General features: G+C 39.2%; 1 protein-coding gene across 2 annotated transcripts in view; it reads left to right on the forward strand.

Annotated features, from left to right (window-relative positions):
- Positions 1–15,021, forward strand: part of DPYD (dihydropyrimidine dehydrogenase) — a 338,172-nt gene that overhangs the window by 286,350 nt on the left and 36,801 nt on the right. For both annotated transcript variants that reach the window (XM_059478500.1, XM_059478498.1), the window contains exon 20: positions 9,537–9,716. In XM_059478500.1, the coding sequence (XP_059334483.1) occupies positions 9,537–9,716 (180 nt within the window). The remainder of the gene's footprint in view (positions 1–9,536; positions 9,717–15,021) is intronic.

Here is a 15,021-nt window from a genome sequence, read left to right on the forward strand (position 1 = left end):
TGATAGAGGATGAAAGTAATTTTAGCTGAAATATAATGTGAGAGTACTAGAGGGAAAGACTCACAAGGATGAGGGGTTAATCATTGCAGGACTGAATTGAGGTTCCAAGATAGAAAAATTGCTTTTCTGTTTGATTTTGAGAGGTCTGCAGCTTTCAAAATTCTGGTCACGGGAGGATGTTCCAAAGTAGATGGTTCTCATTAGAATTTGTTGAAAATTTCTTTGAGGGAACTGTTGTTCATTGACAAATTTCATTTAATCAGAATAGATCTCAAGTTCCTGCTGTGTCTGATTCAGAGTGCCCTGGGATGAACACTGAAGGTCTATCCTGGATCTGTTAGGCATTAATGAGACCAGCTATTGCCTGTGATGAGGAAATAGTTATTCTGTCACAGGGAAGTTTAAGCATGGAAAACTTTTCCAGTTTAGACTGATAATCAAAATTCTAAAAACGTGTGGAATTAACACATTTAAAGACAAAAATATTATTTGGATGAATCAAATCTGTTTCAGTCTTTTTGCAACATATTTTGGTTTTGACCTTTTCATTCCAATTAACTTGGATTGTAAAACAGACATTTTCAAGTTAAATGGAGCCATTACATTCCATGTTGTCAAACAGCACATATTGGTAATTTTGAAACTCTTTTCCACATGATTTTCAGAACACCATTTTTTTCTGAAAAGCATGCTTTCCTAGAACCACACTCATCTCTGACAAATACACCTTTCTAAAAATGGGATAACAGACCTACTCAGTTCTAGAGATGATGGTGTTCCTGTTGGCTTGCTCTCAGAAAACAAAAACATAAAAACACTCAGACTGCTGTGTAATACTTGATTACTTTTATCATCAAACTACCAGATCTGAGTGACTTAATTGGCACCTACTATAAAAATTTCTTTGGAGCTGAAGGTTATGGCTTGTGGAAATGGGTCAAACAAACCTACATCTACCTGACACAGCTGGTGATGTCCCAGCAGCTGCAGAGCCACTGGGAGAGCTCAAGGATTTCATTTTCCAGAACAGTACTTTTAAGACAGGGGCGAGACCTTTGGGTGTTAATAAATGAAATATGATGTGATATTCAGCATGTATTTAAAGATATTTGTAGAATCTCTATATGTGATTGGACTGTTTACACAGGGGAGTTAGTTCATCTGCTTCCAAAGCTATCATTCATTTTGTAGATCTGCAGTACAATGATACAATTTGCTATACATGGCTGATTATGAAGCTGTTTCCCTAAATCCTCAATGCTCAAGGCATGTGGAATCATATTTGTTTTCTTAGGAAAGATGATCATGATCAGCACTTTTATCAGTGTGTGTGCCCACCTACTGCATAAAGGTTCACTTTGTAGTTCCAAGAACTGACAGAATGCTTTAGTGAGATAAGGAAATATAACCATTCCTCTAGGGGTGGTTGACAGGGGAAAAAACCCACAGTTACCTCAGTGAGCCTTCTGAAAATTCTTGATTTATTCTGTATTTCCCCTCTCAGACACATGGGATACGAAATTGCATCGTTCGGGGTCCCTTGATAAGCACCAGTTTCCCACTCCCAAACACCCATTTTAGCTATTTGGATTGAAGATACATTAATTGGCATTGGAGAACTTAAGGGGAGGGAGGAAAAATAGATTTGAGTAGGCTAGGAATTAAGGCATTGGATAACATTCCTAAAGGATCCCTTACAGTGCTCTTATCTCCTGCCATGCCCTCATCATCTGATAAGTGCCTAATGGATTCTCAGCTTTTTTCTCCTCTTTCATTGTTGGCCACTCACAACTGCCCAGGGTTGCTGGAGTGCAGTATATCAACAAGATCTGTCTTGCAGCCCCCAAAATCAGGTTCTCTGAGGTCTCTCTGAGCCATCCCCTTGGTGCTGGGGAAGCTTCTCTGTAAGCCTGTGTCAGGAGGCTGCTGTGGGTTCAGCACAGAGCTGTGGGGCTCGTCCTGCTGCCCAGCTGCTGCATCCATATTTCCCTACCTGCTTCAATGCTCCCAAAGTGCCAGCTCAGCTCTGCTTGACAGCAGGTCAGCATTTTGTTGTCCTGTTGTTGAGAGGATCCAATCTGTGGCAGTCTTTATCCCGTAAGCTTGTCTTGCATGGGCTGGAGACCTTCTTCTCCTTTTAAGTAATTTTGAGCTCCATTATTTACTTACATTAGCCTATACTTTAGGTTAGAAGGATGATTTATCTGAAGATTGTCTGATGAAATTTCTTGAGGTGTAACAAAATATCTGGAATACTTCACAGACTTACTGAGACCCACATGACATAGGACTATCCAGTCCTTTTTTTTTTTTTTTTTCAAAATAGATTTCATAAGCCTTTTGTGAATGGTTGCATGCTTTTCAGAGCCTGGAGTTATCAGTATCTTTGAATCTTTCTTCTATGTGTTATCCCTCAAAGTGTCACTAGTAAGCCCTCCACTCACTAGGACTTTAAGTCTAGGACTCAGTAAAAAAGATTAGGTGGGTTTTCCCAATAATTCAGACAATTCATAGATGTAATATTTCAGTCCTTCCAACTGCTTTCTAAAAGCTGTACTAGACTCTGAAACAAACAGTAGTTCATTAGCTCATGTATATTAGTTCAGTCATAATGTTTTAAAAAGGCTATCAGCTATCCTCCAATTCAGTTTTGCGTCAATCCAGTTTCTGAAGACTTGTTAAGTAACATCCCATCTGCTAACCTCTATCTCTAGAGTCATTTAGGCAGCTAATGTGAATGAATCAAATCATTCCATCTGTACTATATCAATATTTTGGAAGCTTTCTTTTTTCACAAGTTTGTTCTTTAAAACAAAGAGTCTCGAGGTTTTTTCCCGACATTGTATCACATTGTCTGATAAACCACTTCCCCTAATGTTCTTAATCCTACAGCCCTCTAGCAGAAGTAGTAATTAGGGTAATTTAGGCTATGCATTTAATGTTCTGGTAGGTTGGTTGTTCAACGAGACATGAGGAGGAGGAACCATTGTTTTAGAGGCAGCTTTTCCACAGACATTGGTGTCCTAAGGTTGTAGGTACAGAAATGCCTCTCAGAGGAGATTGTATTTGTCTGCTTGCTCTCACATTGCAGCTCCTGCCACATCATTATGGGCACTGTGTCAGACAACCTGTGCAGTATCTGCTGCTTTTTGCTTTGGAGATCTGGGCACAGATCTCCAAACTATTTTACAGGGGCTAGAAAATGCACTTTTTAATTTCCGTAGGCAAGAACTATGCAGCATATAGATTGCATGGACCAGAAAGATCTCCCTTTAGTCAAGTCAATTTTTCCAAGATGCCTTTGAGAATAAATCCTAAATTGTGTCTATGCTTCTCCCAGATTATCATAATGCGCTCGCCCTCTAGCCTTCTTAATGTTGGCAATTCATATAGATACACAGGTGGGTACAAATAAGGTCCTTCCTTAACCATCTTGCATTCATTCACAGTTTCAGGTTTTTTCACAAGAATCCTGATCTATAGAACCTAATCAAGAAAGCAGTAGCTTCAATGATACATTAAATAACAGGCATTCATAAACGTTTCTCCAACAAGAAGGTGAATTTATGTGTCGAGTACTTATCAGGAAGAATTTTTAATAGGAAAAGAAAGCTTCTACAGAAAGATGATCATTGCTAAAATTGAAAATATTGTATAAAATAGTAAACCTTTCATTTACCATTTGAGCATACCAGAAAAAATATTTCAAAGAGAGTCAACCAAATTAATGGCAAAGCACAATTTTTAATACATTGTAAACCCTCTCACAGGTGTCTCAGAGGAATAATAGTTGTTTATCCCTTTGCTCTGGTCAGAATATTAAGAATTGTGAAGTTAAAGACCAATTTCTTAATTGAATGGCATTTTGAGAGCTATTTTATTTACAAAACCTGTACAGTTTAGAACCAAAGCTGAAATTAGTCTCCATCTTCTGGTGAAGCAAGATGGCATTCTGCTAAATGCTAGAATTTTATCATTTGAAGGGGAAAAAAGGCAAAAAGAAAGCAGCCAGTGAGACCTACGAATATAAAAGCATTTGAGATCTCAGAAGGAATTTAAATCAATGCACTGCCACAGTTACAGCACAGATGAAAGAGCCTGCTGTCTCAATTGCCAGGAAACTACTTAGAAACTCTCACTTTGATTTTTATTTCTTTTTTTGGTAGTCCGTTACATTGCCACTAAATGCAATATACGGAGACATCACTGCTTTGATGTTGTACAGCTACAACAAATGGAAACTAATATGGTAGAACAGTAAAGCTATGTGATTTGCATTTATATATACAAATATATACCCATCAATCTTCTAGACCATGTATCACTGCCACCCATCTGCCTCCTTACTGATACTTCTGTTTTCATAAAAGTGACAATTATTTTACACCCATATACTGAAAAGAGATACATATATTTCAGAGGGGTGTAAAAATTAAAATTTTCTCCAAGCTATTGACTCCCAGAACAAATTCCTAACCTGCAAAGCCTTCTAAGAGTGCTTTGAAACAATTTCAAGTTGGAGCACAACAGAATTTTTGTTCACACAGGTCCTGTCACACCAAGAATATTTACTCTCTTCTTGCAAAACAGCACATTATTGAGCAGTCTAGATTCTCTGACCTGCTCCAGTCTTTTGAGATGATCTAGCAGTATATGAGATTATACACAATACCTCTTTTTGGGTGAAAGTAGTGTCAGGAAAAACTGACACAAGCATGTCTAGATCTGCTTCTCCTCTGTGGCTTCTGCTGAAATCCCAGCTATTGATGGAATAGAAATCATGCAGGTAGGGACTAGGGCTCAGTTTTGGCACTGTCTTCCCCATCATTACCTGTCCAGCTGGGATTTTGCCATATAATAATGAGTTTATGTAAGAACTGAAAGTTGCAAGGTAAGAGAGACTGCACAGCCTGAAAAGGACTTCACTGTTTCCTCTTCTAGTGTTACAGAAAAATATTTCTCCTCTACAAGATCTCCCAAAGGGAGGATGCACTGAAGAGGAATTGCTTTACTGATCTGGCTGGAAATGCCTCAGGCACTCTGTCCAAATTCTGCATGGATGGCACAGGTCTTCCATGCAGTCCCTCAGAAGTTTGGACAGGAACCACTTCCATTTTTGTAGAGAGTGAAACAAATAAAACTTAATGTCTGGGTATTCTTCCCATTGCTTCTAGAAACAGCTATGAACAAAACTGGAAAGTCTTATACAGGCAGAGCTTTCAATAAACAGTGCAGGGGATTTGCCTCAGTAAACACTTCAGAAATTGGCATCTCTTTATTGTGTAATGATTCTGCTAACAGCAAAGGTTTACAATGTTTTGTGACTGATGTAGAAGTACCTGTCACCAGCAGGGAATTTTTCTTAAAATGTATATGAATTAAAAGTTTCAGATACATGTGAATGCTCAATAAAAATCTTTTAACCCATAAAAATTATTTTACACAGTAATAATCTCCATACAATTTACTCCAGTTCCTCAAGTAAGACTTGTAATGTGTCTAGATCCGGTGACAAAGTTAAATTCACTTTTTATGTATGTTTAGTAATAGAGCAGACTGGGCATTTCTTATGAAAAACATCAGCAGGGACCTTTGTGTGCCTCTCCCATCATTGCATTTTGCAGAATAGTTTTACTTAGAGCCTTAACCTGCGATTCATTTCACATACCCATTCCCCAATGAGGTAATTTGGCTGTTTACCAGCAGCAAAGCAGATATTTTGTCTTTTAGTATCTCAGACATGTCTGTATAGATTAGAATTGTAACTTACAGTTGCTTACAGCAACTTATGCTGAGATTTCAGAATACTGAGAGCACAATATCATTGACCATACATTGCATGTTGGCCTAGGTGCCTCTTTTGTGATATAAGGGGCAATCATTGGAGTCTGGATCTGGGAGAACAGGAAGGAGATCCCATGTTAAAAATTAAATTGTATCAGTTTTACTACTGGGACAGAGCCAGGCAATGTAGTAAAACCAAGCTTGTACAAACTTATTTCCTAGTGTCTTAGTGCAATATGAATACTAAACAGGAAATATGTAGCACCTTTCTCTTCTAGTCCAGCTTCTAGAGACCAACACAAGCAAGACAGCAGGACAGCACTTGTCAGCAGTAGAGCTGACAGCTTTGTTGTGACCTGGGTTTACTCTGTGCCATAGCACATTCCACGGGGCCAGTCTCTCATCTTCCACAGAAGATACTTTCTACCTGAATGTTTCAGGTGAAGGGCTGGGTCAGTGAACAGCTGAATGTTAATTTACTCATTAAGCAGATCCACTTGGATTATTTAGGATTAAGGGCTGTTAAGCAGGTGCCATCCCAGCAGTGCTGCTTGCCAGAGCCGGGGCTGATGCACCGCACAAGCAGCGGATCCGGGCGCGCTCTGTTCCGTGCACTGCTCCGTGAGCGGCTTCTCCTGGCCATGGAATGCAGACCACTGCTCTGGCACAACACAGCAGGGCTGTGCTCTCACTTGGAAAGTCTCACTGCTCTTCAGGTTTTCGCTTCAGGGTCTAAAGGGAAGCGCTGTGCTTGATGGGTACCAGCCTGATGCTGAGGAGAGGGGCAGGGCTGGCTGCAGGTCCTGCTGCTGCTCTGTCGGTGTGCGAGGCAGGGGCAGCATCCCTTACACGGCTCTTCTCACCTTTATCTCCTCCTCAGGTGGTTTGAGAAGACATTATATGAGAGGTGGTAGCAACCATTTCGGGTACAGCAGTATCTGGGCTGCAGCAGAGGGGGCTCAGCAGCACTGAGCTGTGCAGGGGAGGGCAGTGCCTGCTCCCAGTGCAGCAGCTGGAGCAGAGCAGGGCATTAATGAGCTGTGCAGGGGCCGCTTCAGTTCTTCTGTGATTTTTCCGGATGCCTGAGTTTGAGTCTCACCTGGTCTATTGCCACTGCTCTTGTGCTGAAAAGAGGACACAGTGTCATTTAGACTAGTGATTCAGAGGCAGCCAGGTATGATGCTAAAAACCTCTCTCTGTGGTGTAGGAATTGTCATGGCTGATGGGTCATGGCGACCTTTTATCCTGACTTTGTTCACCACCTTTTAAAATGCAGTAAAGGTTTCTACATTGATTGATGGAAGATATGGTAAACCTAAAATACAAATCTCACCATCTGATTTGTGGAACATAAGTTCAGAATTTTGGAATTCACCAAATACATGGCAAAATTATTGCAGTTGGTTTCGTATGTGTTAATGTTTGAAGCTGTCTTGTTCTAGGAAAGGCCCATAAACATAAGCACTTGCTTTTATGCCAGTGAAATTAGTGAAACGCATGTCTTTTGCTAATTATCCACACTATTGGGCAACACAGTCGTAAGGTTTCTACAGAAGAGGAGGATTGTTTGAAACCACTTCTTTGTTCTAAGTCTTTCTATGTCATATAGCTTTTTTTTTTTAGTGCAGACATTTACATTTTTCTTAAAAGTTGCATTTTGCCTTGAGTTCTGGAATTTTCTTGGCTTTCCAGGGAAGTGCATATAGTGCATTGCATATAGAATCACAGAGAAGACAAATAGTTAGCTCTTAGTGTGTTATTATCTTCCACACATTTTTATATTATTGCAGTTCATAACACTGCACCACAAGCTGGAAAACAGTAAAAGCCTCTTTATTTATCAGATTATTACAGGTACCCTCGGGTGTATCTCATGTGTATACATCCTGTCAAAATATTGCAGGATTTTGACAAAAGTGTCTGAACTTGTTTCAAGTGACATGACATGGCTTTTAACTGCTTTTTTTTTTCAGTTTTAGTATTTTTAAGAGTAGATAATAAAAGTGTTACCCATGCACTAAAAAAACCCAGAGAATTCCTTGCTGTACAGAAAACATCAGTGGAGTTTTGCAGTTAAATAACTGTATGGGAAGTAATTATGATGCTCTCTATAATTGCCATTTTAAAAAAAAAAACAGTCTTGAATCCTGTGGAAGGTATAACAGGCCTAATTAATGCCCACACTGTTTCTCCAGAGAAACAGATTTTTTTTGTAATGTAAATGCACTGCATAGAAAATGTTATTGTGCTTATTTTATAGCTTTTTTTTTCTCTTGTTCAGCAGTAGTATGAGATATTTCCCAATATGATGTGTACCTGTCTTCAGGACTGCAAGCTCTATTGTCATTCTGAAATGGGGAAAACAATAGCATATTTCCAATGCTTTTAAGTGTTGATGTCAATTATGATCTGAAGTGTGTTTCCACATTGAAGAAGTGTGGATGTGTTTGTGCATGTCTGTGTGCACCAATTTATGTTCTAAAGTAGGTGGCTATTTCATTGTTGTGTTCACTGTGTGTGCATGGAGTCAAGGTATTATCAGGAGCATTCCTTTCAGCTTTCACAATAAAAGCTGAATCACAGGCTGAAAACACTGACACATGTGGAATTTCAGAGCATTTCCAGGGACTGATAATTAATGGCACTCAATCAACCCTGCACCTTGTCACTGATGGCTGATTAGAGTTTAGCTAATGAGAAGCATTCAGACAACAGTCAGGGATTTTTTTTATTCAGTTATTAGTGTGGTTGGGGATCTCTGTGGGTTTAAGCCTGAGCTGATATCCCCAACATGCTCTAGAATAACCCATGTAAATGGTCAGACTATTTGCTGCTGCCTGTAGTTTTGTGTGTACATATTAAGCAGGTCAGGGATCACTACTTTATATGTTTATAAAGCTACATTGCTATTTATGTTTCTAAAGTATCTAAAATAAAGTGGCCTCTCAGTTGCACTGAGTGGCAGAAGGGGATTGTTCTGTTCTGTGCCTGGCAATGCTCATCCCATACTAACAGGTCAGTTTAATGAGGGCTGTTTGCTGAGACATTTCCATTGGATCCAGATTCATCTCAGCGCTATCCAGTGGAATGGCAAGAAACAATGGGCACAAACTGAAACACAGGAAATTCCATTTAAATATAAGAAAAAAGCTTCAAGGGAGATTGAACACTGAACCAGGTTCCCCAGAGAGGTATAGTTGGAGATATTCAAATCCTGGCTGGATACAGTGTTGGGTGGCCTCCTCTAGTTGGCCCTTCTCTGAGCTGGAGGTTGAATAACAGGATCTCAAGAGATGCTTTCCAGTCTCAGCAAGTCAGTGGCTCTGTGATTTGCTAGGCTGGGACCTAGCTGGTTATGCCTGTGCAGGCTGGGGGTACCACTGAGTGTCTGCATGCAGAGCTCTGAGCGCAGGTGAGGGTTTGCCAGTGTGCTGGCATGCTCAGCAGCAGCTCCCCAGCAGGCACACCTGGGGCTGGGCTTGTAGGTTTATCTCTGAACAGCCCTCAGGTCTTGTCCAAGGGCTGCTGCTGGGGAATCTGGGCATAACTGGTGTTATTGAGCCCTTACTTTCCTGAACTGCAGTGGTGACATCATGATGTAGGATTAATCAGACAATAATCCTGAATCCTTGTAGTTCTTACCCAGTGGGGTTGCAGGAAGGGTCACCTGATAATCAGTAAATCCAAAAAGCTTGCTAATTGCATAGGCTTCTCTGCCAGGATGGAGCTGATAACTGACTTGCGTTTCATAGGTGTGCAGTGCGATCCAAAATCAAGATTTCACTGTCATTGATGACTACTGCACTGGACTGAAAGCTCTTCTTTACCTGAAAAGCATTGAGGAACTTGAAGACTGGGATGGACAGAGTCCTGCAACCATGCGCCATCAGAAAGGAAAACCAGTACCTAGAATTGCTGATCTGATGGGAAAGGTATGTTTTTTTATTGCCATTCCTGCGTAGTAACACTATATCTTTGTTTTGGATGTAATTCCATAATCATTGTATGCAATTTCTGCTACTTACCTTGATTAATCACTGCTGCTGTCACAATTAGTCACCAAGTCATTTTCCTTCTGACTATTAACAAATACGTAGGCAGGTTAAGAAGACAAACTTGAAATGACTTGAGACAGGCTAACATTTTTACTATAAATATGATCTCTTCCCATGATTCATAACATCATGTCTTTAAAAAAATATAGGATGCAAAATTAAAAATGCATTAGAAAAAGTTCTGGAACTGCTTGTTTTAATGAAACTCAACTCACTTCAGATTGATCCTAATTTTGTGCCAGAAGCTCCTGGGTGTTTTAGCCAGGGTGCAACATTCAGGAGACATGCAAAAACCCTCTTGCACTGGCTCTGAGCAGCTGAGACAGGACCAGCTGTTAGCTGGAATGTGAGATTAGGTAGGAGTAGTCCTTCAGTCACCATACCTGAGCATCTCGTGGTCTTTCATGTGTGCTGATGCCCAAACCCTCTGCAAGACAGGGACGTTCTAAGTGAGGATTGGTGACACCATACAGTTTAATAAATTCTGCAAGATCATTCAAACCTAGAAAGTCTGTGATGACATGGGAATGTAAATGATGGTCAGCGTGAAATCCTAACCTCTGGACTGTCTTTCCTCTCTGCTCTAGTAGTTCCCTGATACAAAAGCATTTTGGGGGATTTTTGACAGATGCAATGGGTTGCAGCTGCCCCAGCCCTGCTCACCCCTCCACCAGGGCACCTGCTGATCCCTACTGAGAGGCAGGGAGGTGTAACTGGCTTCCTGCTGATGCCCGGCTGCCTCCTGCTCTAAGCAAAATACCTGCACAGCAGGGAGGCCAAGCTTTTGTTTCTGGTTACTAGAGGGGATCACTTTGAAGACTGATTTCAGCTATACATCATGCCTATTGATTATCCTTCCAAAAATCTGATGTACGACTGTTGAAAATGTTGTAAAAAGTAAAGAATTACAAAAGAATAGGATTTGGAGTGTCAAACGCCTCCAAATCTCTGCTTATCATTGCTGATGACTGGAATTGGATTTAGCAGGAGATTAGAGACCCCTATATTGTTGTTGTTCTCTGTGGAGCTCTGAAAATTATAACATTACCTTCAAGGAGGAAAGACAATCCTATTCCTAAAGCTCTGGATAATACACTGCTTAAAAATAAACCAAGATATAAGCAGTTTCATTTTCATCTACTTATGTTAAGCAGTTAAACCAGGCTCAAAGGGTTATAGCTAAACTTCTTTCCTTTAACACCTGTGGAAGCCTACACAGCACTTCCAAATCATGTTACAGATTTGTTGTAATTCTTCTTTCAAGCTGCACTCAGTGTTCTGTCTTTGTTTTACCTTTGTATTTTACTAAAGAGACAACCATTGTCAAAGATGTTTCTCCTGTCCTTTTGAATGAGAAAAAAAAATGTAATTTTTAGTCTTTTTTTGCTTGTCACTACATTGATAATTAACTTTAAAAGGTTGCATGAAAATATGCTTTAAGGAAGCATTTAATAATTCAAAGGAATCTTAACTTCAAACAGGTCACATGAAAAAGAATAAAAACAAAGCCCTATGTAATCTTGTGTGGCTGGCTCTGTTAGACATTTAAAAGACATACAGAATATAATTTATTGTGTATTTGTATTAGCACTGAACTGTAGCATTGTTACATTCCTACTAAATAATAGCATTTAAAGTTAAGCGGGCTGCATTGTTGATAAGCTATTGATACATTTTAGGCATAAGCTCAGGATGGCTGTTTGTCCAGGAATGAACATACAAGGGAAAGGAAGAAAAATAATATAACTCTGGTAACTGGAAATACCATGATAAATGATCCTACTAGGGGCAATCAAATACAAAGACTTGATATCATTAATATTTATAATATCCTAATTAGCAAGACTGTGCCTAAGCAGTGTTATTAGTGTAACTAATTATGTTATCATAAACTAAGTTTGCAGTATTGTAGGAATCAGTATTCTTACTTTCATAAATTATTATCAATATTGGATTTCATGTACTTGTGCCTAGTAAATTTAGTTAAGTACTGTAGTTTCATCTCAATTCAAACACAAATATCTAACTTGCTTGGCAGCAAGTCATTAACACGTTTGTGAGTCTCTTTCTAAAATGAATTCACTAAAAAGCATGTCCTTACTCTCTGTTTGGAACAGAGAAAAGAACCTATTGATATTTTCTCATTGATAAAATAATGTGTGGGAATGTATATGTTATATATGAAGTAAAATGTGACAGTCAAATTCCTGCCTTATAGAGACATAAGGAGCTGCCCCAATTTGTGTTGGTGTATACCATGAGATGAAATGCAGTTTCTTCAGTAAGACCTCTTAAGAAGCTAAGCAGCAAATACAGATGAACATTTGCATTCAAAAACAACAAAAACAACAAAGTTAATCTGCTGATTTTGATATGTTGTGGGTTTGATGCAGTAGATTTTAAAATATATAGGAATCATCCTCCTTTTCATTACAAGATTACTGTTCTTTTCAAATAGAATCACGGGGATAGGAAGGTCAGACATTTGACATTTTAGTAATATGGAAGTGATGGAAAATTATTTTCACCATCAAGAACCATTTGCTTTCTGATTGTATACAAATTCATTGAGCCTCTACCAGTTTAAATAAATTACAGATTTAGGAGCCATTCTGTTCCCAGATAAGTATCTTCATAATGGTATCTGTTTTGATTCACAGTGCAATATTGAATGTTAATGTCTGTGTTTTTATGTAATGGTGGACTATTCTTTTTATACTTCATCGTCCACCCTGGTTTCAGCACCAAACAGATGCTGACTGCAGAGTGTTGCAAGAGCAGAGTGACACAGTGGAGTTTTGTCATTAAATATTTTAGTATTTGATGACCAGAGTAAACTAAAAGATAAATACCTTCTTCTAAATGGTACTCCTAACCTCAAACTGAAGTTGTCTTGCCATGCAGTCACCAGATAAATGACGAACTGAACAGTTATCACTGTCAGGTGTTACATTTATCACAATAATTTCCTTCCTAAACAGAGAGACTACTGAAAGTACTGTGCTAAATAGTGTAATATAACAAGCAGTTAAATAGCAAACATAAAATGCTTTGCCTGAAAAAGAGATTCATGTTGATTAGTATCTGTTCATCCTTCTGCATTAATGAAACTAATACTTCTGATAATTTATAGCCCTTGAAATATCAGAAACACCACAGCACTGGAAAATGTTTTGGAAACTTGAGTGCTCTTTTTCTGTTTCTCACTGTTGCAGAATCTATTTATTTTTGTATGTAGACCCTAAATTTATCATCTTTGAGCCAGCAGTATTTATTTTCTGATAGTCTTTTCAGTAGCTTTTACCCTTTTGCTAACACAGCAATTGCTGCTGGAGCCATTGTCCAGGATGTGACCTGTGGTACTACACTGCCTATTACAGGAGTGAGATTCCCACTTAGGAATGCCAGCCTCATTGGTTTCCAGTCACTGGGTTACACAGGTTTCCATAGCTCCACCAATTGTGCTCATTCTTTCCTGTGGTTGTAACCTATCTGTAACAGCTCTGAAGAGAGTCCTAGCACAGATGCTGTGTCAGACTCACAGAGGTGGCCAAAGCCAGAGTTCTGGGCTTCCTTCCTCATTGCTTTTGTTGAGTTGGGTTTGTTTGCTTTTTTTTTCTGTGGGAGGACCTGACACTTGAAACCTTGGCACAGGTGACTGTCATTAATGTAAACTCTGAGTGACCTTTGCATGGAATAAAAGCTGTCAGCCTGTCTCAAGTTTAATCTCAGTGTGCAAATCTTGATGCTGAGATGAGAGAACGGCAAAGTAAGGATGACACCTGAGTGCTTCTCACTGACTCCTTCAAGGAAGAACTTGTGTAAAAGCACACTTACCTCAGAATGAATTTAGGACTGAGATCAAGTGCCTGATGCAGTCAGGAAGACAGTTAAGATGTAGTGCACACTCTTACAACCCAAAGTTATTAGGGTGACTGCATAAACCAGAGGAAGGGCACAGTTGGTCTCCTTACAATACAAAATTAATAGAATTATGTTTTAAAATAATGTTCACGAGTTTCTCAGGAACATACATGACCAGGAGCAATAAAGATAACTCTGTTCTCACTAGGTGTCTGAACACAGTGTAGTATTCCCCAGAGGTGCAATTTGATCCCCTGTGTGTCTCGCTGTCTCACCTTGTCTGTTTGTTACAGGACTCCTTTATTAGTTCCTCGCTGATCTTAATCCAGAGAGCTGAGGTGATTCTGTCCCAGAAATGCACCGTGTCAGCTGGTGATCACAGAAGTGGTACAGTGTGTCTCTGTAAAAACTTCCATTAATGTCACCTACAAAAATCATACTTAATGCAGTGGCTGCTATACATGTCAGGTAGCTAACCAAAAATCTTGCCATGCATTCAGCTGGTAGGTGTGTTTGTAGGAAAAGAATATATATGGATGTTTCATATTTTGCTTTCAGCACCAAGAATTATGAACAAGTGATATTTGTTTAATCATGTCTAAATGATAAAAAAATTAAAAATAACAAAAACTAATAATTTAAGTATCTTTATTCCAGAAATATACAAAAACCCAAAGGAACTCAGTGGGTAGTTCTCAACGGTTTTGTTTGTGCTGTACTAAAAATGTTAAAAAGACATTTATAGACACTAGCTTTATTCATCAGGCAGATGAGAAAGAATGATGCTGTACATGCACAGTGTATGACTTCAATGACATTTCATCACCTTAAATTTAGCAACCTTCTGATATTCTTCTCTGAGTGGACTTCCCATTGGAACAGACTTCCCATTTGGACTAAAATGTTCATTTCCTAAAAGTTGTCTGTGAGTACTAAAATCTGAGTCTTCCAAACAGTATAAACCTGCTAAATTCTAACTGTACTGCAGTCAAATCTAAGTAGTCTTTTGTATGGCAGAGAAAAAAACCTTGGGAAATCAGCCATGCAAGAACCACTGCTGCATCATAGAGTTTTGTCTGCCTTCAGATTCTTCAAGACCTCTGACTGCCATCACTGAACAGAGGTTTTCACCCTTCATTTTTGGAAGTGCTCCTTGTTCTTTAGGAAAACAAATTTGTGGGCAGCTGTTCCTCTTCTATGTTCTCCCTCCTCTCTTCTCCAAGTGCAATTACCTCTGTGCAATAATTTTTCTTTCCTTCTTAAATGTGTTATCACAGAGGCATTACTGTAATTCCTGGCTGGCTCACTTATGGCCAGC

Source organism: Ammospiza nelsoni, chromosome 9, assembly GCF_027579445.1.
Source record: "Ammospiza nelsoni isolate bAmmNel1 chromosome 9, bAmmNel1.pri, whole genome shotgun sequence".
In the NCBI taxonomy this organism is placed as follows: domain Eukaryota; kingdom Metazoa; phylum Chordata; class Aves; order Passeriformes; family Passerellidae; genus Ammospiza; species Ammospiza nelsoni.